This window comes from Cebus imitator, unplaced genomic scaffold (genome assembly GCF_001604975.1).
Source record: "Cebus imitator isolate Cc_AM_T3 unplaced genomic scaffold, Cebus_imitator-1.0 Scaffold365, whole genome shotgun sequence".
Taxonomy (NCBI): Eukaryota; Metazoa; Chordata; class Mammalia; order Primates; family Cebidae; genus Cebus; species Cebus imitator.
In genome coordinates, this window is record NW_016107680.1 from 2210261 (window position 1) to 2234118 (window position 23858).

Here is a 23858-nt window from a genome sequence, read left to right on the forward strand (position 1 = left end):
TCAGATCAGTCTCCCCTAACACCTGGGGAGCAGAGTTTTTATGGACAACTTGGTAGGTGGGGGGATTAAGACATCCCAGCATTTTGGGACCCCAAGGCTGGCAGATCATTTGAGGTCAGGAGTTCGAGACCAGCCTGATCAACATGGTGACACCCCGTCTCTACTAAAAATACAAAAAGCAAACAAACAACAACAAAAAATAGCCAGGCATGGTGGCACGTGCCTGTAGTCCCAGCTACACGGGAGGATGAGGCAGGAGAATCGCTTGAACTGGGTGGAGGAGGTTGCAGTGAGCTCAGGCCGCACCACTGAACTCCAGTCTGCACAAGAGAGAGACTTGGTCTCAATAAAAAAGAGTTAAAAAAAGCTTCTTATTTTTCTGTTTTTTAAAAATAGACTTTTACTGTTCACAAGTGGAAAATAAATTTTTTTAAAAAAAAAGCTTGGCCTTAGAAGAAATCCTATCTGCATAACCTCTGAGAGTCAGTGTTACCTGGCAGGAAACTGACCTCACAAGAGCCAGGCACACAGGGGCAGTTCCTTTGCTTCCCACCCACCTCACCTCCCCCAGCAGCCAAAGTCTCCTCCCTCCACTATATTGCAAATCCATGAGTCCATTAGACTTTCCATGTTTTCTTTTTAGACTTTGGGATTCAAGGTAAGCTAGAATTAATGGTTAACAGCGGACAGGTGAAAGTCTGGTTAAGTGCGGCTTTGGCTAGCAGACATATTGCACACGCAAAATCAAGTTCTACAACTATCTAAGACAAGCAAGCAAATTCAAGTGCTACAGCTGTCTCTGTGTATGTCACCTGTTTAAATATGAAATAAAATTTCAAAAAATAAATTCAATGTATTGAGAAAGCAAGCAATTCTCTCAAGGTACATTTCTGATATACTAAGATTTTAGGACTTTCCCAAATATGCTGTACTGAGAAAAAATGTTACATAACACTGAGAACCAGTACAAGTAAATATTACAGGTAAGTGGCCATTTCCTACACAAGCTCATTCAGAGGAGGATGAAGCTCGTTTTGGAAGAAGAAAAACCCCCTTATTAAGAATTGCAGCAAATAAGCCAACAAGGTCCTTCAGGTACAGCTTCAGAACTTACTATTTAACATTCCTCTCAAGCAAATATGCCTTGAAATGCTTTTTTTTTTAAATCATAGGAATTTAAAAACACTATAGAGAATGATTAATTTTTAAAGTGTGTCTGATTTAGCATTGTAGAGATGTTCCCCTGCTATCCATAATGAATTTGAGAGGAGGTGTGGGACAGAAGAACAGTAGCAGTGTCTGAGCAATAACAAGTATTTTGCGATTTAAAAAGACATCCAAATGCAACACTGAAAAGTCAGAGGTCTTGATTTGCCTCACTGATGACTCCGTTTTTCCTAGAGCAGTCTGTTTAATGCTTAGTGGGAATAAATAGATTTCTAGGTGACCAAAATAATCTATTAATGTATTAGCCACAGATTTTTTTAAACAGAAAATTTTCTAAGTAGGAAATCATTCATAGCTCTTTGATAGACATAGGGAGAGACCTCAAGGAAAGACAGAAAGGAAATAAATTGTGAAAGGAAACCGAGATGAAAAACCGGGGTGGGGAGAGCGGTCAGATGGTGCATGAGAAGGATCTGATTTACGGTGAGCAGTGGGCGGCGGGGATGGCGCGGGGAGTGGGCTGCTTCCCTGTGGCTCCAGCACTGCAGAGCTGTAAGTGTGAAACACTACACACGCAGCCACGCTAAGGCGTGCGCCAGGGTTTGGAAAGATAAAATTCAACCTTATAATGAAAACTCTGTGAACGCTATTGAGTTAACTAACGTCCCTCTCTCCCTATTTCTCGTAAATCTTAGTGTCAGTAAACTAATTATAAATGTACATTTCATGTTCTAAAAACGTGTACCTTTTTCTCATTGTAGGATGACTTTCTTATATCAAATGGTACATTTCATTTTAGTTACTTCAGTTTCTGGTGGTAAGTAGAGCATTTTCTTAACTATGAACTGGGAGAGGGAAATGACACTACAGTCTCCACCCATGGGGGAGAATCCCACACCATCTATGCCAGGGAAGGAAATAACATGGTTTTATTTATTTCTTGCTTGAGGTTCCAGAGGTTTTCAAAGCAGGGTGGGAACTGAGGTGAAAAATTGTTCGTACTGGTAGGAATCTGTGTCTATATGTATACCATATCTACATCCATGCCTAACTACATAACTCATTTAAATCATATTTAAAAGCAATATTAAAAAGAAGAAACCTTGATTTGCTTCACTAATTAGTTTTCCATAAAGCAGTCAGCTCAATGGAAAATACATACACACATAAAATAGGAATTTTGGACTGAAATAATATGCAGATATTCATGCATAGTTTATACATTCCAATAATTTAACTACCCTGTTAATTCTCCACTCCACATCACGTCTGCTACATTTGTTTATAGATTACTTAGCCAATATTAAGTAAGATATATCAGTACATGTATTGTTTGGCTCCACAAACATTCTTTATTTAAAATTAAAGCTGAAAATACATATTATATTTAATTTCTGATAACTATTGCTAGCATTTTAAGCACAGTAAATTCTTTTTTTCTGGCATATGTGAAAAAAGGCAAATCTAGGTGAAGATATTAAAAATAAATTCCATTTAATATGCCAAATTACACAGTTCATAATTTCAATTTTTCCTGTGACAAGATTACTGCTCAGGTTATGATATTCCTTTGTTATAATTATTTATAAATTGTATTGTTATTTCATTGATAAATATGTCAGTGCTAGATAATTTGATGTATTTTGAACACTGGACCCAATAATGGCATAAACAATTGACCCCCTGATTCATGGATTCTACATCCATGGATTCAACCAACCTTAAAGTGAAAATATTTTTTTTAAAATTGCATCTGTACTAAACATGTGTGGACATTTTTCTTGTCATTATTCCCTAAACAACACAGCACAACAACTATTTACATAGCATTAACGTTGTATTGGGTATGATAAGTCATCTCGAGATGATTTAAAGTACACAGGAGGATGGGAATAGGTTATATATACATACGATGCCATTTTATATTGGGACTTGAGGATTCATGGATTTTGGCATCTGCAGGAGGCCTTGCCACCAATCCCCCACAGGTATCAAGGAATGTCAGTGTACATATGTGGGTCCTTCATACACGCAGATGGAACATTTACAAAACTTCACCACACACAAGCCTCTGAAACAAGTCTCAACACATTTTAAAGGGTTAAAATTATGCTGAACATGTTATTCAATCATAGTGAATGGGAACTAAAAAAATAATAAAAAGGGAACTGAAAATCCCCAAATATTTTAAAATTGAGTATACCTTTTTAAATTAATATGAGTCAAAGATGAAATCACAATGGTATAGAAAATTAAATCTACAATAATGAAAATACAGTATGTCAAAACTTTGAGATGTAACTGAATCAGTGCTGAAATCAAATGTATAGATTTGCTTGTATACATTAGAATAAAGAAAAGGTAAAATTTAATAATATAAGATGACAAGAAGATAGAAAGAGAATAGCAAATTTAGTGCAAAGAAAGGCAGAAAAAATAAATTGCAGAAATTAATTAAATGGAAGACAGACATGTTTGAGAGGTCAGGATAATTGTTTCCAACCCATTTGATAAGGTCAGTGTAATCCTGACATCAGAATCTGATAGGAAAATTCTGAGGGAAAAAACTTACAGGTCTCTAATCTCATGAATATATGTACAAATATCCTAACAAAACATTATCCAACTGAATCCAGTAGAATGGTAAAAGAAATTAAAGGATGATTAAATTGTGATATTGTGACAAAGTCAGGTTTATTCCAGGAATGAAAAGTTGATTTAACATTCAAAAATTAATAGATGCGTGACTTTGGGGTACATACCATAGAAAAGAAAAGAGAAGGGAAAGCAGGAACTAAAACAGATAAACTAGTACACCCATCTTTATAGCAGCACTATTCACACTGGCCAAAAGGCAGAAGCAGCCCGTGTGTTTATCCAGGTGACTGGGTAAACAAAGGGTGGCACATACATACAATGGAATCTTAGCCTTAAAAAGAAAGGAAATTCTGACACATGCTAAACATTAATGAACCTAGAGGACATTGTGCTTAGAGAAATGAGCGTCACAAAAGAACAAATGCTGTGGGATCCCACTTATAGGAGGTACCTAGGGTAGTCAATTTCATAAAGATGGTAATTAGAACAGAGGTTGCCAGCGGCTGAGGGGTGAGGGGAAGGGGTGAGAGTTGGTGTTTAAGGGGCACAGAGTGTCAGCTGGGGAAAGTAAAAAGTTCTGGAGCGGGTGGTGCTGATGGTTGCACAGCAATGTAAATGCACTTACCGCCACAGAACCGTCCCCTCAGAATGGCTAAATGGCACATGGTATGTTACATATCACAATAAAAAAATTTAAAAATTAATACGTGCAGAAAAATGCTTGACAAAATTCTGTGAATGATCAGAACTCTTAGTAAACTGGAAATAGAAGAGAACTTTCATCAGCCATGAAAGGGTATTTTAAACAAAAACAAACAAACCTCCAAACCAAAATTCTTCAAGAAACATAAGTCATAATAGAGGAAGATTGAAAGCTTTCCCAAGGCATTGAGACTAAGACAAGAACCCCTCCCATTATTTCCATTTAGTATTATGGAGGTACTAGTTGGTGCAGTGAGAAAAGGAAGTGAAAGGAAAATTATTCGGAGGAACATAAGCTCTCGTTTTTCATGGATGACATGCTTGTGTACCTAGAAAAATCCAAAATTCACCATCCTGTTAATTATTGGAGTCAATTAAATTGGTAACATGTCTGGATACTATGTCAATATACAATAGCAAGACTTGCTAGTTCGCAAAAACAGATGAAAAAAACTAGGTTTTTACTGACGCTAGAAGCTGCATGTGGATTTTCTGAAAATGTTTAAACGTTTATATGTTTAGGGGTGAGTGCAGATTTCTTACGCACATACATTATGCCGTGGTGAAGTGTTGGCTTTGTGTCCCCATCACCCAGGTAGTGAACGCTGCCTCCAACCAGGGATCTTTCAACTCCCACCCCACTCCCATCCCCCCACAGACTGGCATATTGAAAATCAAATTGTCTTGTAAAATTAAATGATCCAATTAGGAGGGGGATATATTCCAAGAAAATTAGCACACGGTGCACACACACACACACACAGAGCAAGAGAGAGAGAGAGAGAGAGAGAGAGAGAAACTGGATCTTGCTCTGTTGCCCAGGCTGGAGTGCAGTAGTGCAGTCATCTCTCACTGCAGCCTCAAACTCCCAGGCTTAGGAGATCCTCCCACTGTAATTCCAAGTAGCTGGGATTACAGGCAGACATGCCCAGCTATTGTTTGTAGAGACAGGGTCTTGCCATGTTGCCCAGGCTGGTTTTGAACTCCTGAGCTCAAGCGATCTGCCTGCCTCAGCCTCCCAAAGTGCTGGGATTACAAGCATGAGCTACTGTAACCAGTTTGCATTATTAAAAATAGAAAATCTATTTGATTCACCAAATAACTTCTTCTTTGGCCGGGCACTGTGGCTCATGCCTGTAATCCTAGCACTTTGGGAGGCCAAAGTTGGTGGATCACCTGAGGTCGGGAGTTCAAGACCAGCCCGGCCATCATGGTGAAACCCCACCTTTTAAAAAAAAAATTAAAAAATAATAATAAATTTAAAAAATTCTTCTTTAGTCTTCTTAAAAGTAATATTTTAATATAGTAAGATGGCTTTGCACCAAAAGGTGGAGTTTCCAAATTATTCTCAATGGGGTGAGGATGTTATCACACCACAGACCACCAGATGCTATCAGAAAGTGATCACTCTGGAGCCTTTGTTTCAAATAGTTCAGGGTTTGGACAAAGAGACCCAATTAGGACAGGAAAAAGCAGAAGGCTCATTCCAAACCTGGATGAGATCCTGAAAAGCAGCAGTTTGCCAGTAAATTTCCTTGAACTTATTCAGTTACCCTCAAAGTGCTCCTTGTCTCCAAGACAATCACTCATAAGCACAGTCCCATAGGAGCCAATGTACCATTTTGTGATTTTCATTTCCATCTGAGGCCATTCATTCAATAAACTACATGTCTTGCCTTTATGAGATTATTACCTAATTAGATATATGCCCACTAAAATCCAAAATAACATGTGCTATGCATTGCCTCACAGAATGTGTGACTAAATTGTTTAATGACACCTACTTTGAAGGAGGGGACATTGCGACAGTTTTCACACCAAGTGCCAAGTACTGCCAGGTAATCTGCACCTATCACCCAAGATGCTTACTCTTCACTTTCACGGAGGAATCACCGTCTGAGGATCCTACCCAATGGTAAATGCTTATGTTTCTACATTGAGAAGACAGATTTTACAGGGAGATTGCTATTCATTACACATTTCCATCTATCATTTTATACGATTTAACACTAACAACTGGAAGGTAAATTGTCTTTCAGTTGAAATATTATTACAGAAAGAAGAGATGGTGTTTAGGGGCTTTAAAAAAGAATAAATATGTCGTTATATTATTTCAGTTTTCCCTCAAATGTAATTTATAGTAATTAACCAGAATCGTACCAAGTTTCACACACTGCATTGGGTCGTTTCTTAGATTTAAAATATTTTAAACACCCCGCCAACCCCTTGTGTTCCCATGCTGAGCTTGAAAATGTGATAATAATCCTTTCTGTAGAATTAAGGTTTCCACATCTTTGCATATTATTGCTACATTCACGGGCATTTATATAGCACCTTGAACTTATAAAATTTACTGTTCCAGAATGTAGAACAGGGATCTGCAAGTATCTTCTTAATAAAGCAGAGTAAATATGTTAGGCTTTGTGGACAAAACGCACAGTGAAGCCAAGCACATTATATAAGTACTTAATGTATGTCACCACTTCAAATGTAACCATTTGAAAACATAAAAATCATTTTATATCGCTAACGGGCTGTACAGAAACACACAGAGCTCTGGTTGCATTTTACCAGCAGCCCATAGCTTACCCGTTACCGTTGGCTCCTAGTAGGAAGGAGTATTTACACGTAGTCTCTTAAGGGTAGGGATACTGAAGTAAAAAAACAAACTCATAATCTTGCTAAGAAAATATTTGTTTTGGCATGAGACAAGGTAGTTTGTTTTACTCTCTTTGTCTTTCTGTGTGATGACTTTTAAGATCCATTATTTTAAAACATAAATTCCTATTCAGTAATACATATTTTTTAAAAAACAGGTTTACTTGTGTCCTGAAAGACAGTGTTACAGAAACACTGCCAAGAGTGAACAGGACAGGAGCAATTTCTGGGTATTCTTTCAAGCAATGCCCACACCAAATAAGTGGTAAGATATGTCGTTAGAATTAAGAAACACTAGGTGTGACGTATACATAAAGTCACATCAGATATGGCTTTGTGACTATGAAATAAAACACTGCTATGTGGAAATAACCCCCATTAAGGAAGTTCTTTCAATGTAGAGTATGAACTAGCATACATGTGTGTCTGCCCGTCCAACACACTATAAACATTTCTTTACATCATGGAAAGATGTATCTTACAGGCTGGGCGCAGTGGCTCACGCCTGTAATCCCAGCACTTTGGGAGGCCTAGGCAGGCAGATTGCAAGGTCAGGAGTTCGAGACCAGCCTGACCAATGTGGTGAAACCCCATCTCTAGGAAAAATTAACAAATCACCTGGGAATGGTGGTGCATGCCCCTGGTCTCAGCTACCCCAGAAGGCAAGGCAGGATGATGGCTTGAACCTGGGAGGAGGTCGCAGTGAGCCAAGATCAAAAAAAAAAAAAAAAAACAAAAAAAACATGACTTACTACCTCACTTCTCATCATTCATTATTTATATTCTTCCTACTTCCCAGCCTAAAAATCTTAAATGGAATCCCCTTTTCTGAGACTGGGTCTCACTGTGGAGTGCAGTGGTGCAATCACAGCTCACTGCAGCCTTGACCACTTGCGTTCAAGTGATCCTCTCACCTTAGCTTCTGGAGTAGCTGGGACCAAAGGCATGCACCACCATTCCCAGCTAATTTGTTAATTTTTCCTAGAGACAGGATCTCACTGTATTGTCCAGGCTCGTGTCAAACTCCTGGCTTCAAGTGATCTGCCTGCCTTGGCCTTCCAAAGTGTCGGGATCACATGGCACCCAGGAGGAATTCCTTATGAAACATATTAATCCAAATCAAAAGGAGCAAATACAAAGGTTGAAGTGACACTTGTCTTAATAGTGAATAGATACTTGAATCAATTAATTCGTGAAATAATCAGTGCAGTTAGGGAGAATAGAGGCTAGGTCAGAAAATCAACATGTGAGTTTACAAGTCTAAAATTGTTGCAATATAAGGACACTGGCATTGTTTTACTGCCTCCATTCAAGAACAAGAATTTTGCAGATTAATATAACAAAAGACTCCTGAGGAAAGGTGGGTGAAAAGTTAAAAGAGTGAGCCAGGGCTGGGCACAGTGGCTCACACTTGTAATCCCAATACTTTGGGAGGCCGAAGCAGGTGGATCATGAGATCAGGAGATCGAGACCATCCTGGCCAACACGGTGAAACCCCGTCTCTACTAAAAATACGAAAATTAGCTGGGCATGGTGGCACATGCCTGTAATCCCAGCTATTCAGGAGGCTGAGTCAGAAGAATCACTTGAACCCGGGAGGCAGAGGTTGTAGTGAGCCGAGATCACGCCAATGAACTCCAGCCTGGGCAACAGAGCAAGACTCTGTCTCAAAAAAAAAAAAAAAAAAAAGTGAGTCAGGAGAGACAGACAGTTGCTTAGGTCATTGGAATCTGGAAGGGACTCATGTTTTCTGCTTTTATTTCCAGCCTGTAACAAAGACATTTATGTGGACCTGGACATGAAGGGTGTGAACTATAACAGCTCAGTTGCCAGGAGTGTTCAAGAATGCCAAGAAAGATGCACAGATGACATCCACTGCCACTTTTTCACGTATGCCACAAGGCGGTTTCCCAGCCTGGAGCATCGGTGAGTCGCCAGGACATCAGAGTAGCTGGTGAAAACCAGAATGGTGATGTGCTAAAAAAAAATTTTCATCAACTTGATGCCAGAATTTATTTTAAACCCCTAAAAGACATTTCTACAAAAGTACTCTTAGTTTTCTTCATGAAAAATACACTTAAAGCCTAATTGGGATGCATTTCATTTATGATAAGAAGTCTGCCTTTTAATAACACTGTCAGAAAAATATATACACCTAAACCATATCCTAGCTAATTTCAAAAGCGCTACACCATTAAATTGGCAATTTTAAAACACTACAATTGGTCTGATTGGCCGTGCCCTTCCCAGTCTCAAAAAATGTTACAGCCTAAAAGAATAAAAATAAAAACCTACTCCTCTCTCTCTCTCTCTCTCTCTCTGTTCCTCTTGCTAAATAACAGTTCCCTACCTAAGACAAAATACACATGTTTTATCCTGCTTCATACGAGATTTTGAAATATTTCAAGGATAAATCAATTATGTAAGTATTTAAGAATGATCTCGTATCTAATGACCAAATCGGTGTTCTCATCTTTAAAAATTTTTATGGAAATATATTATTAATTAGTATATTCAGAAATATTTGAGATGATTTAGATTTTCATAGTAAACTGCATTTATCTGGAATCAATAGAAAAGTGAAAGGCATTCAAACTTCTAATATTTGTGTTTCAACATTGGATTTAAACATTCTGTCCTCCACATTCACAAAGAGGACTAAATAGAAAGCAAACAAAGCATCAACAAGCTGTTTCAGAAACAATAATCACGCCTGTAATCCCCGCACTTTGAGAGGTGGAGGCGGGTGGATCACTTGAGGTCAGGAGTTCAAGACCAGCCTGGCCAACATGGTTAAACCCCATCTCTACTAAAAATACAAAAATTAGCCAGGCGTGGTGCCGCACACCTGTAATCCAAGCTGCTCTGGAGGCTGAGGCAGGAGAATCGCTTAAATCCAGGAGGCGGAGGTTTCAGTGAGCCAAGATTGTGCCACTGCACTCCAGCCTGGCGACAGAGTGAGAATTCATCTCAAAACAAACAAAATAACAGTGGTATACATACACACACACACACACACCCCAAACCCCCTAATTAGCCATTTGACTTTCAAGGCTTGTCTTTAGCTCAGCTCAGACGACAGCTTTTATGTCTAAAACTTAACACAATGTGAACTGCAAACCAAAGCAAGATTTTTTAAAAAGTGAAGTCATTAGAAGTAAGGCTTGAGAAGTCATGCATTCACACACTCTTTTTCTTCATGCGGTCGCTCTCTCAAGCTGTCACTGTACCAAGGAAGAAGTAAAGGTCACAGTTCACAGGTGCTTAGCAGCACTGCTGGGGCCATGTCCAGTCCGTCACAGCCTCCCAGATGGATGCTTCAGGGTCTTCCAAGTCCTCTCTCCAAAGGGGAATTTCTTACCATCTCATGTTTTTTCCTCCTTGCAGTTGGAAGAATAAGACTCTTTCCCTTTTTCTTTTTATTCAGTAACAGGTGTCTACTGAAGCACTCCCAAACAGGGACACCAACCAGAATAACGAAGCTCCACAAAGTGGTGTCTGGATTTTCACTGAAGTCCTGTGCCCTTTCTAATCTGGGTAACTATTGACTCCTAGAGGACATAGTTTAACCATGAAACATGTTGATGATCGGTACAACAGACCTAAGTCAGGATACCAGCTTATGCCCACTGATGAAACGGACCCAAAGATCTTTACCTTCATGTGACACATTTCATCTTGTCCTATACAGTTAGATCCTATATTTAAATTTCAAGTTTAAAATAATCGTGTCATTTTCTTCGAAATAAAAAATTAAAAGATCTTGGGATACATTTAAATTTTTAAATATGGAATATGCAAATACCATGACTGGAATTTTCCAGACAGCTGGCGAACTGATTTCCTAACATAGTTCTTCTCTTGTGCAGCTTGCATTAGGGACGTTTTCCCTGACACAGCGTTTGCCGACAGCAACATCGCCAGCGTCATGACTCCGGATGCCTTTGTCTGTCGCCGAATCTGCACTCATCATCCCGGTTGCTTGTTTTTTACCTTCTTTTCCCAGGAATGGCCCAGAGAATCTCAAAGGTAAGGAATTAACAAGGAAGGATAAGTTGTTATCTTTAAAAAATAGCTGATCAAAATCCATCATTAAAAATTCCAAGTTACTAAACATTTACTCTAAATGTCATTACAGGATAAAAGATGTAAAGAATTTCTAACTTCTCTCCCTTTCTATTCCCTACCTACTTACCACAAATCCAACATTACCGAGGACTCATTTTTTAAAATAAATTTTAAAATAAATATTATTTTACCTAAATAAATTGTAGGCACAGGTACAGTTTTGTTACATGGATATAGCGTGTAGAGGAAAGTCTGGGCTTTCAGTGTAGCCAGGTAGCACACATTGTACCTATTAGGTCATTTCTCATGCCGCGCCCTCCTCTATCCTCCCAATTCTGAGTCTCCAATATCTTTCATTCCACTCTTTTTGTGCCTGGGTATAGTTTATTCAGCTCCCACTTACAAGTGAGAACATGTAGTACTTGACTTTCTGTTTCTGAGTTGCTTCACTTGAGATAATGGCCTCCAGTTCTCTCCGTGTTGCTGCAGAAGACGTGGTTTTATTCTTTTTATGACTAAGTAACATTCTATAGTATATTCTACGCACCACATTTTCTTCATCTGTTCATTTGTTGGTAGACTTTTAGGTTGATTCCATGTCTTTGCTACTGTAAATATTGCTGCAATAAACATGTGAGTGTAGGTATCTTTTTGATATAATGCTTTTTTCTTTCTTTCTTTTCCTTTGGATATATACCCAGTAGTGAGATTGCTGGGGGTCTCCACCTTTGGTAAAGGGAGAGCTGCCTAGTTCTAAATGGAATGAAGAGATTCCATTTCCATCTCATGACCACTAAAAGGCAACACAGTCCAATCCTTTGTTTAATTGAATCAGGAGCAGAAAGAGCTGAAAATGTCAGTAAAATGTCAAACCCAAAGTGGAGAGAGAGAGGTGGAAATGAATGTCTCCACCAAGTGGGGTGATGGCAGAGGGGGATTTGAGAATTGAGTCCCTGTTTTCCTGCCAATGGAAGTTACGCAGGCCATCAGAAACAGCATGGACAATTTCTTTGATCATCAAAAGGACGCTAGCTAAGGTTGGTGTCCCTCTGTTTTTTTTTCTTTGAAATAGGGTCTTGCTCTGTCACTCAAACTTGGGTGCACTGGGTGCAGTCTTGGCTCACTGCAGCCTACACTTCCTGGGCTCAAGCAATCCGCCCATCTCATTCTCCCAAGTTGCTGTGACCACAGGTGTGTGCCACCACGCCCAGCTGATGTTTGTATTTTTGTAGAGACAGGGTTTTGCCATGTTGTCCAGGCTGGTCTAGAACTCCTGGACTCAAGCAATCCACTTACCTTGGCCTCCCACAGTGCTGGGATTATAAGCTTGATCCACCGTGCACAGCTTGCTGTTCCTCATTGACAACGTTCACTTAAACAAACACACAGACAAACAAAAATCCATAAAATTCATCTGAATTGGAGCTCTCAGAGCCCTCGGCACTTGTGTGATGGGCCTCCTGCTGATGAACAGGTGTCCTCCTGAAAATTCAGCCAAGGGACCACGTTGTGTGCCTTGCCCTTCACACGAGCCTCACTTTCCACTGAGTGAGGCTATTTCAGAAGGGCCAGGTCTGTCACGTGAAAATGAATCTGCTACCTGCATTTACTAAACACATTTAGTAGAATTTATTTGGTGCCTATTATACATCAGGCATTGTTCTGAACACTGGTTATACCGTTTAGTGAACTAAATAGATAAAAACCTTGCTTACTTGGACCAGAGTGGAGATGAAAGAGAAGTGATCAGATTGATGTGTATTATCAATAGAGAGCCAGTAAGATTTGCTGGTGGATTGGACCATGGATTGTGAAGGAGTCAGTGATAGCACCCCGACTTTTGGCTCAAAGAACTGGAAAGACGGAAATGCTGACGACACAGCCGTGGAAGCTTTAATAAGAATCAGGGTGTAGGAGAAGCAATGGCCATGAGACATCTAGGGGAAAAGGTTGAATCGGCGATCGGAAATAGAAGTCGAATTCAGGAGAGAGTTTTATGCTGTGGGTCTGCGTTTAGGTGTTGCCAATATACAGCTGATACCTTTTTTTTTTTTTTTTTTTTTTTTTTTGAGACGGAGTCTTGCTCTGTCACCCATGCTGGAGTTCATTGGCGTAATCTCAGCTTACTGCAACCTCTGCCTCCCAGGTTCAAGTGATTCTCCTGCCTCAGCCTCCTGAGTAGCTGGGACTACAGGCACATGCCACTAAGCCCAGCTAACTTTTATATTTTTAGTAGAGACTGGGTTTCGCTGTGTTAGCCAGGATGGCCTCGATCTCCTGACCTTGTGATCTGCCCTCCTCTGCCTCCCAAAGTGCTGGGATTACAGGTGTGAGCCACCATGCCCGGCCTACTTTTTGAAAATCTAGTGAAATTATCAAAGAATTAAATGCAGACAGAGAAGAAAGTAGGTCCAAAGGTTGAGCCTTGGGGCATGAGAAAGTTCAGAAGTAAGGAAGATGCCATTGTCACTTGTAATCTGTGTTAGTCCCTGCTCTTTTCTTTGTCTTATTCCCTTACTGAGCAATTCCTATAACAGGAATAACACATTTGATCTTTAATACAGAATGTGATAGAGACATGGCTTCTATCAGCCAAAACTTGGCAATTTAAATGGAAATTGATTAAAATTAAATAAAACTAACAATTCATCTCCCCAGCTGTATTAGCCACATGTCAAGTGCCCCGTAGCCACATGTGGTTTGTGGTTACTGTATTGGATGGCAGAGACACAGAATATTTCCATCACTGCAGGAAGTTCTGTGGGAAGCCTTGCTCCAGGCTGTGACCTTGTCTACTTAGGAAAAGTCACTCTTTTCTAGGAAGATGCTCCCAGGGTGTGGAGTTGATGATGGACTTCACTCACCTCCTTATAAAACTGTCACGGCCCTGGATAGGGGATTTCTAGGCAGCATGAAAACTCTTGAATCTTTAAGATAGGCCGGGAGTGTGGAAAGGAAGGAAATGAAAGGGGAAGCTAGGAAGGCTGGCAATAGAGCAAGCTCAGAAAAGTTTGTACAAGCCAGGTGATCTAGTTAGAAAATTTTTCTGCAACCTAAGGGTCATGGAGTGTGACTCCGTGGTTTATGGGTGTGACTCCATGGTTTATGAGTGTGACTCCATGGTTTATGAGTGTGACTCCGTGGTTTATGGGTGTGACTCCGTGGTTTATGAGTGTGACTCCGTGGTTTATGAGTGTGACTCCGTGGTTTATGAGTGTGACTCTGGGGTTTATGAAGAGTACTTTCAAAATAAGAAAATCTTTGCAATTCAGTGCCACCATGAACCAACTTTACCTTCTCTATGTGCTGTAAAAATGCTTTTATGTGTTTGATATGATCTATTTCTACTTCCCTTTTGTTTTCCTTAGAAATCTTTGCCTCCTTAAAACATCTGAGAGTGGATTGCCCAGTACACGCATTAAAAAGAGCAAAGCTCTTTCCGGTTTCAGTCTACAGACCTGCCGGCACAGCATCCCAGGTAAACAGTGAGCGTTCTGCGTTCTGGCTGAGACTGACCAGCCCCGGAGGCTGATGAATGCTGAGCGTGTGTCTCGCTCTGACATGTGGTCTGCTGTCTAGTGTTCTGCCATTCTTCATTTTACCATGACACTAACTTCTTGGGAGAGGAACTGGATATTGTCGCTGTGAACGGTCACGAGGCCTGCCAGAAACTGTGCACCGATGCCGTCCGCTGCCAGTTTTTTACCTACACCCCAGCTCGGGCATCCTGCAACGAAGGGAAGTAAGCCGTATGAAGGGTTTTGCGGGTCCCCTTCTCCCATCTGCCGGTGAGATGCATTATGTTTACACCACTTTGTTTCCAACTGTAGGGGCAAATGTTACTTAAAGCTTTCTTCAGACGGATCTCCGACTAAAATACTGCACAGGAGAGGAGGCATCTCTGGCTACACATTAAGGTTGTGTAAAATGGATAATGGTGAGTATAACGTCACTTGAAAAAATATAGCTGAAGGAATTACTCCATACTGAGTATATCACAACCAAGCCTGTCACGTGTGGCCACAGAGGGGAGAACGTTCATGAAATGACAAATTTTGCAGTTTTCTGTTATTTTCACTCCTGTCACCCAAGCTGATCATGTTTTAAAGGTAAATATTGGGGATTGACGAAACTGTACACTGCCTGGTATTAACTAAGTATGAGTTTCAATTCGACACCTTTATACAGCTGGCATGCATCTCTCTCCCTCTCTTTCTTTCATTTTCTTTCTTTCTTCTTCTTGTTTCTTTCTTTCCTTCCTTCTTTCTTTCTTTCTTTCTTTCTTTCTTTCTTTCTTTCTTTCTTTCTTCTTTCTTTCTCTTTTTTCCTTCCCTCTTCCTTTCTCTTCCCTTTCCCTCCCTCCCTCCCTTCTTTCTAGCCGGCCTTCCTTCCTTCCTTCCTTCCTTCCTTCCTTCCTTCCTTCCTTTTTTTCTTTCTCAGACTCTCACTCTGTTGCTCAGGCTGGAGTGCAGCAATGCAATCAGTGTTCACTGCAGCCTCTGCCTTGAGCTCCTGGACTCCAGCAAACCTCCCACCTTACTCCCTGAGTAGCTGGGACTACAGGCATGCACCCCAACACCCAGCTAATTTTTTGTAGAGATGGGGTCTTGCCATGTTGCCCAGGCTGGTCTTGAACTTATGGGCTCAAGCGATCCCCCTGCTTTGCCCTCCCAAAGTTCTGGGATTACAGACTTGCGTCACTGCACCCAGCTACAACTGACATTTCATAGTGGGACCCAGACTCAGCCAACACTCCTGTTATCAAGGCCAGAACCTTTCCCATTATCCTTTATAATTGAAACATCAATCAGCACCTTGGTTAGTCAAATTATTCATTTTCTTCTAAAACTGTGTATCTATTCAAGAAACACGGGGGCACCTCCTTTTTAGGGGTCTTTATTCAGATTCCCTGCAGGATTACTGCAGACTTATGAACTGGAAAAGGTTAAGGTAAAACTTTACTAATAACAATGACTGTGGTAGGGTGGAAATGGGGGTGTTTAGATTATACAAGACCTGTAATAACATAAAAGTTAAATAAAAATCACACCAGCAGTGTTTCCATCCCAGTGGCCAATATCTGAGCATAGTCATCAGAGGCGGTTTGTAGGCAAACAGAATTGTCCTAAGGGACAAATCCCCAACGGGAAAGAACACACCACAAACACTCCTGCCTAAGTCCCCATAGTAACGGAGGTTGGCTTCGGTATACGCTGATTTACATAAAGCTGCATGTTCTTAGACTATTTATTGCTAAGTGTTCAATAGTACAATACACTATAAGATGCAACTGAGATTTCATGAATAAAATGAAAGTGCTAATCGTGCTTTGCAGTGTTTTAGAAACATACAAATCTTTTGTGTCAGATTATCTGCTGTACTGAAAAGGCAAATCAATCCTTAATTTCTGAGAACCTGTTTTGTAGAACATAAAGATGTTAAACTGCCTCCAACACTAATATCCTAACTAGCAAATGATGCCTTCCTGGAGCTAAGAGGTGCTCTGATGAAAACCTTTGGATGGCTCAAGCCTCCTTAGAAAGCCCGTCAATTAAGTCGTATCTCTTACATTCTGTTTGTCTCACAGTAAATTTCCCTAAGTCAAGGAGGAGCATCCAGAATCATTCTGTTGTCTTCCTTCTACTTCTAAGCATTGGAAGGAACCCTTAACAAATGTTGTTGTTAAGTGATACTGACGTGGTTTAAAAAATGGGGATGAGCACTTATACCTCCATAAATTGCAGATTACATTTTCCTGCTTCCTTCTTCATTACGTTTTTCTCTGTTGGATTTACAGACTCTGGCCTGTAGAGGTTACGGTATATACCAGGTATAGATTGATAGTTACAGGAGAAAATGTAAGATAAAGGAAAATAAACTCATCTGTCTTTCAGTGCACCTTCGGAGGAAGTGAATTAGATAACTCGGTTTTTACTGCACTGTGTTAGATGAAATAACCCCTGATGTGAAGGGGAATGTCCACCTGAGAGGTTTGTGGTGTCTTGCACTGTCGTTGGTCTGCAATCTAACTTAACTTTCTGAAGATAGATAGCAGCAGCACTGAAAGAAGCACTTCTTAACACAAAATATGATTCTAAACACATATTTTCAGCATTTCTTTTAAACTGAGTAACAAAATAGGATGAACATCAAGGCCTCTCACCTGCACCTAATAGGGTCTTTACTGAGTTATTTCTAACATATATTAGTTACTACTTACCTATTAATTTTCCAAAAATTTACATTTATGACACTTCCCACCTTGCAAACTATAAACGCTTCCCAGAAATTCCAGAATAGGGCCCTCTAAAACGAATGTTGGCCCTGCTAGCCCTGAAGTGAGAGCCTCTGCTCAGGCTTCCGAGGACACATTGTGCTTGTTCTCACCTCGGTTGCTGTTAGCCACTGCTTCCTTCCAAACTCCTTTTCCCATCCTCTCGTTCTATTTGAAATCAGCCCAGAATTATACACTCTTTTTCCTACCAAGTCAAAAAAAGGCCTAGAAAGGTTGTTTTACACCCACAAAACTAGTGATTGCGCCTTCTAGGATCCGAATTCTCATCAGCGATTCCTCTGCTAACTTAGACTCCTTCCTTAGCTCAGGGCAGGGAGCCTCTATGAGCATCTGAGCCCCGTTATTCTAAGTGTGATCCGGGCACAGCACATTGGCATCACCCGGGAGCTTCTTAGAAAGAATTTCAGGACGCACACAGACATGACTGAGTCAGAGTCTGCATTTTAAAAGCTACCCAGGTGCATGAAAGTTTGAGTCTCGTTGCCCTAGAAGACTGCTGTCTACGAGCACCCCACTCCCATGCCATCTGTGTTCCATGAAAGACTGGGTTCCAAGGCTCCAACCGGGAGGGTGGGCTTTTGCCAGGCACTCCGGTAAGTAGAAATAGAGGGAACTGTCCTGTCTAGGGAACCACAAAAGAAAAGAAACACACAGATGAGTCTGTGTCAAAGTCCCTGAAAAGTACCAAGGACCCCAGAGAATCCCAAACGGTCAACAAAGCCAAAGGTCAGAGGAAGTTCACAGCAGATCAGCCTTAGTTTGGACATGGATGGAGCAGGAGTGACTGGGAGTCATGGTCAGCAGAATCACAGGGACAGGGGAGAACTGGACCACGCTGGATCCAGTCCACACCTGAGTGCAAGGTGCTCGCCTTTTCTTTCTAACGGTAGTTCCCAAACTTCAGTAGGACTGCTTCAAACACAGATGGCTGAACTTAGGCTGGAGTTTCTCATTCACCGGATACGAGGTGGGGCTGAAGAATATGCATTCTTTTTTTTTTCGATATGGAGTCTCACTCTGTGGCTCAGGCTGGAGTGCAGTAGTGCGATCTCGGCTCACTGCAACCTCCGCCTCCCAGGTTCAAGCAATTCCCTGCCTCGGCCTCCCAAGTAGCTGGGACTACAGGTCCCTGCCACCAAGGCCAGCCAATTTTTGTATTTTTAGTAGAGACAGGGTTTTACCATCTTGGCCAGGCTGGTCTTGAACTCCTGACCTCATAATCCACCCACCTCAGCCTCCCAAAGTGCTGGGATTACAGGCATGAGCCACCATGCCCGGCCAAGAATATGCATTTTTAACAAGTTCCCAGGTAATGCTGTTGGTCTGGGGACTGCATTTGACAACCACTGGCTTAAAAGAACCATTCATGTTATCATTTGAAAAAGGATAAGACTTGTAGGACCACACAGGGAGGGTCGCATCCTTTGTGGTGTGTAATTACAAGATGGCTTAGTCAATTCCGTTTCTCATGTGCATGGTCTGCTTTGGCAACTTGATCATAAAGTCCCTGCAACTCAAGGTCATGGTAAGCTATTGACTTGAGGGAAGGTTTTCTTCTTCTTGTTCCTGAAGGAGCAGAATGACTGGTGGAAAGGAAGACGTAGGAAGCTGCTCATCGCAATGCTTCTGTTGCAGAGTGTACCACCAAAATCAAGCCGAGGATCGTTGGAGGAACTGCGTCTGTTCGTGGCGAGTGGCCATGGCAGGTGACTCTGCACATCACCTTACCCACTCAGAGACACCTGTGTGGAGGCTCCATCATTGGAGACCAATGGGTATTAACAGCTGCTCACTGTTTCTATGGGTCAGTACCATGCCTGTTTTTACTAGTTCAGCATCTTCATATATTTATAAAAACTATTACTAGCATTTTAGGAAATAAACACTTTAACCAATTAAATTGTCTTATTCACAAAATTAATTAATTCCTTCAGTGGAAAAAAGGCAGAAAGGAAGAGCCTGTCATGGTCTACCAGCATCAGAACAGGAGCAGGTACATGGCTGCTTCACTGCATGTGATTCCACTTCCCATTTTAGCGTATCCGCATCATGAGGGGTCTTCATGCCTTTCCCTGCAAGAGCATACCTCTTTCTGCACACTGCATATATATTGGCAGAAAATATTAGTAACATTTGTGCTCAAGTGTGCCTGGAATTAAACTCACAGAGAATTTACCATTCTCTGAATCGAATTTCTAATACATGTGTGTGTGTGTGTGCGCGCGTGCATGTGTGTGCACGTGTGTGTGTGTGTGTGTGTGTGTGTGTGTGTGTGTGTGTGATGGAGTGTGGAATGAGTACTCATTCATTTTTTGTGTAGAATGTATTTTCTTTATAGGGTGAATTTTTTTAATCCCGAAAAATCTTAGGATAAAACCACTGTTATCCACCTGAATGCCCATCACTGGCAGAACATACTAGTAATCGTTAAATAATCACACACTTAAAAATGTTTGGGATTGGTTTTAGTAAAGGAAATTTCTTTCCCTCTGCTGTTTGCTCCTTAGGGTGGAGTCACCTAAGATTTTGCGTGTCTACAGTGGCATTTTAAATCAATCTGAAATAAAAGAGGATACATCTTTCTTTGGAGTTCAAGAAATAATAATACACGATCAATATAAAATGGCAGAAAGTGGGTATGATATTGCCTTGTTGAAACTGGAAACAACAGTGAATTACACAGGTACGGAGAATTTTATTTGGAACGTTGTCTCCAGTGGTGAACTGGATAAAATGTATAACACTCCTAGACTTACAGCCTGGCCCTGCCAATCTCTCCGTGCATTATCATCATGGAAGGGAGAGGCCTGGGACACTAGCCATTCATTCTGCTAAGGCTGACACGCTTTCCTGGTTATTGGAACTTACCTGGGGACTGTGGGTGAAAAGATGTGTTTTCCTCAGGCTTCTCCAGGTGCGTAGAATGACATCATTTCATAATACATTGGAAGAGTAAAGATAAGGTACTCGAAAGATAGTTTATGGCTGAAGGATGAAGGTCAGAACAATTAAGCAACTTGTGCAGGATCAGGAGCTGAGTTGGATGGAGGCGTCACTGGGGAGGGTGAGGCTTGTCTTTCTCTTGTCCTCTCACCCTGGCATGGGTGAGATATCATGCTGAACCTCAGGGAGAAGAGTATATGACAACAAGGCAAAAAAACCGAGTATAATAAATACATAAAACGCAAATGATGGACAGTGAAAGAAGAGAGTCTCTTCTGGAAAAGAGGATATATTTGGCTTCTGATATTTAAACCGTGATTTTTTAAATTTAGATTCTCAACGACCCATATGCCTGCCTTCAAAAGGAGATAGACATGTAATATACACTGATTGCTGGGTGACTGGATGGGGGTACAGAAAATTAAGAGGTAAAAATGATGTTTTTATATGTGCTCAGTCCTAAAAATTAAGAATGTAGTCTTTTCTGCCCTATCAAGTCATGTAGCTAAAGTGCAGCTCAAGTCACATTATTCAATTGCAGGAAGAGGATTAATAGAGATGGAGAGGCAGAAATCACCCAAGCGAGGCTGATGCCTCATCTGTTTGATTGGAAATTTTAAATATGACTAAGCCTCTTTAAAGACTAATTGTATTTAATGAAGTTTAATGTGAAGCCTAGCACTTTTCAGTAAATGTTCTAGCCTGCTATCCAATTACTTTCTCTGGGAAGTCATTTCAGTTAGAGGCGTAATTAATTTTTGGACTTAATTAACATTAACAAAATGGTACATGCAATAGTGGGAATAACATCTTCTTCATACTTGTAATTATAAAAGATCTGTGAAATAAACCTAACATTTTTTTCTTTCTAGATTTTTATATAGCCATTTTTTTTTTTTTTTTTGAGACATCGTCTCACTCTGTCACCCAGGCTGGAGTGCAGTGGCACGATCTGAGCTCACTGCAACCTCCACCTCCCGGGTTCAAGCAATTCTCCTGCCTCAGCCTCCCAAGTAGCTGTGACTACAGGCTTGCGCCAACACACCGGCCATGATTTTTATTTTAAATATATGCGGCTGGGCGTGGTGGCTCATGCCTGTAATCTCAGCACTTTGGGAGGCCGAGGCGGGTAGATCACCTGTGTCAGGAGTTCAAGACCAGCCTGGCTAACATGCTGAAACCCTGTCTCTTCAGAAATACAAAAATTAGCCGGGCATGATGGCAGGTGCCTGTAATCCCAGCTACTCGGGAGGCTGAGTTGGGAGAATTGCTTGAACCTGGGAGACAGAGGTTGCAGTGAGCCAAGATTGCACCATTGCACTCCAGCCTAAGCGACAGAGTGAGACTCCATCTCTCTCTCTCTCTCTCACATATATATATGTGTGAACACATATGTATTCACACACACACACACACACACACACACACACACACATGCATATATGTATTATGATATGGCTATTTCTCAAACAAACCAAAATTTTTTTTTCAGACAAAATACAAAATACTCTCCAGAAAGCCAAGATACCCTTAGTGGCCAATGAAGAGTGCCAAAGGAGATACAGAGGACATAAAATAACCCATAAGATGATCTGCGCGGGCTACCGGGAAGGAGGGAAGGACGCTTGCAAGGTAACAGTGTTCTTAGCCAATGGAATACTTGAAATTGAAATGCTTAATGTATTTTAAAAAGAAGCCTTCTGCCAGTGAGCAGGGAACACAGTGTGTTCGTTTGACTTAGACTGAAATCTGAAACGAGGAGACTGGATGAACGCAAGCACCCAGGCTCTTTGCAGTATATTAAAGGGCCAAGACAACATTTTAGGCAAAATCGGCCTGAGTAAGATGTATGGAAGACAGGAAGCGTCTGAGTTGATCTTGTGCCTTTTCTTGCCTCTCCTTGTTCTAGGGAGATTCGGGCGGCCCCCTGTCCTGCAAACATGACGAGGTGTGGCACCTGGTAGGCATCACGAGCTGGGGCGAAGGCTGCGCTCAGAGGGAGCGGCCAGGCATTTACACCAACGTGGTCGAGTACGTGGACTGGATTCTGGAGAAAACTCAAGCAGCATGAACGCGTTCCCAGGGGCCATTTGGGTCCATGGAGCACGAGGATTTGCTGGGAGAGGGTGCTGATGTCACTGAGGAAGGCTGTGCCAGCCTGCTTCCTCCACAGTAACACCCGGAAGGGGCTTGGTGTTTGCAGGGAAATGCCAAAAGGAAACCAACTGAACTGCCGCTCCGCACTCACGTAGCTTGTTTCAGCATGCGGCCTCCTTGTTTTTGATCGCACTTCTATGGAGACCAGGAATTACCATAAGGCACTATTTCCGAAGATTAATATATAGAGAGGTATACCAGGAAATAGCCAAGTAGTGGCAGCAGGGACCCGATAGAAGAACTGATCAAAGAAGCCACCATAAATAGATTTGGTCAATGGGAAATGAACATGGGAAGAAAGGAGAACAGGGGAAGTCGTCATCATTTTGCAGAATCTCCACGCTGCCTGTGTGAACACATGTCTTTTGTAAAGAAAGAATTTGATTGCATTTAATGGAAGATTTTCAGAATAGTCAGGAATTCTTATCATTTCCGTTTTAAAATATATATATTTTTTAAAATCAGTTTGGGTAGACACAAGAGTGAATGTGAAGACACCAGAATTTCTGCATGGAAGAGGATTATGAGCAGCAATTTACTTGGAAGTGGTGCCTTAGGACCAATTCTGAAGATACCCTTTCCTGAAAAATGATTTGTGATGGACTGTATATTTATTTCAAATATTTTGGGAGGGGGAGGCTGATGCGGATGGGGAAGCACGGTCAAGCCTCCCTAAGACAAGCTGCTACGGTGACTGTGGGCTCCCAAAGGCCAGACCATATGTTTATTTCACAAACCCCGACAGACTGCATCCATACTACAGAGAAAAAGCAATTTGGGAACAAATGGATGGTTACGGTCAAGTCTTCAGCAAGCGGCTCCCTGTATTCTAAGTACTGAGATTTTTCTGTTTAGTGCAACTATTTATCTGATTATTGTTGTGAGCTATCCAATAACCTAGAATTTGAACTGTCACCACATAGCTTTCAACCTGTGCCAACAATTCATCCAGTGTAAAAAAAAACTTTTTTTGTTTTTGAGTTGAAGTCTCACTCCGTTGCTTAAGGTGGAGTGCAGTGGCACAATCTCAGCTCACTGCAACCTCCACCTCCCGGGTTCAAGCAATTCTCCTGCCTCAGCCTTCCAAGTAGCTGAGACCACAGGCACCCACCACCATGCCTGGCTAATTTTTGTGTTTTTAGTAGAGACAGGGTTTCACTGTGTTGGCCAGGCTGGTCTTGAACTCCTGACCTTGTGATCTGCTCACCTTCGGCCTCCCAAAGTACTAGGATTACAGGCGTGAACCACTGCGCTGGCCGTGAAAAATATT

General features: G+C 41.3%; 1 protein-coding gene across 1 annotated transcript; it reads left to right on the forward strand.

Moving 5' to 3' along the window:
* The first annotated feature begins 771 nt into the window (after positions 1–771).
* F11 (coagulation factor XI) lies at positions 772–23600 on the forward strand. The gene is made up of 15 exons (XM_017507002.2): positions 772–1095; positions 1929–1984; positions 6220–6382; positions 7284–7390; positions 8892–9051; positions 10553–10662; positions 10995–11154; positions 14562–14671; positions 14773–14935; positions 15024–15130; positions 19124–19292; positions 19996–20171; positions 20764–20859; positions 21924–22063; positions 22341–23600. Exons 2-15 carry the CDS (start codon positions 1930–1932, stop codon positions 22500–22502), a joined length of 1878 nt encoding a protein of 625 aa, XP_017362491.1. The 5' UTR covers positions 772–1095; position 1929; the 3' UTR covers positions 22503–23600.
* Positions 23601–23858: the final 258 nt, after the last annotated feature.

Coding starts and splice junctions, on each gene's coding strand:
- F11 (XM_017507002.2), top strand. CDS start 1,930: ATGACTTTCTTATATCAAATGGTACATTTCATTTTAGTTACTTCAGTT. Junction 20,172..20,763: donor AACAACAGTGAATTACACAG/GTACGGAGAATT, acceptor TTTTAAATTTAG/ATTCTCAACGACCCATATGC. Junction 22,064..22,340: donor GAGGGAAGGACGCTTGCAAG/GTAACAGTGTTC, acceptor TCCTTGTTCTAG/GGAGATTCGGGCGGCCCCCT.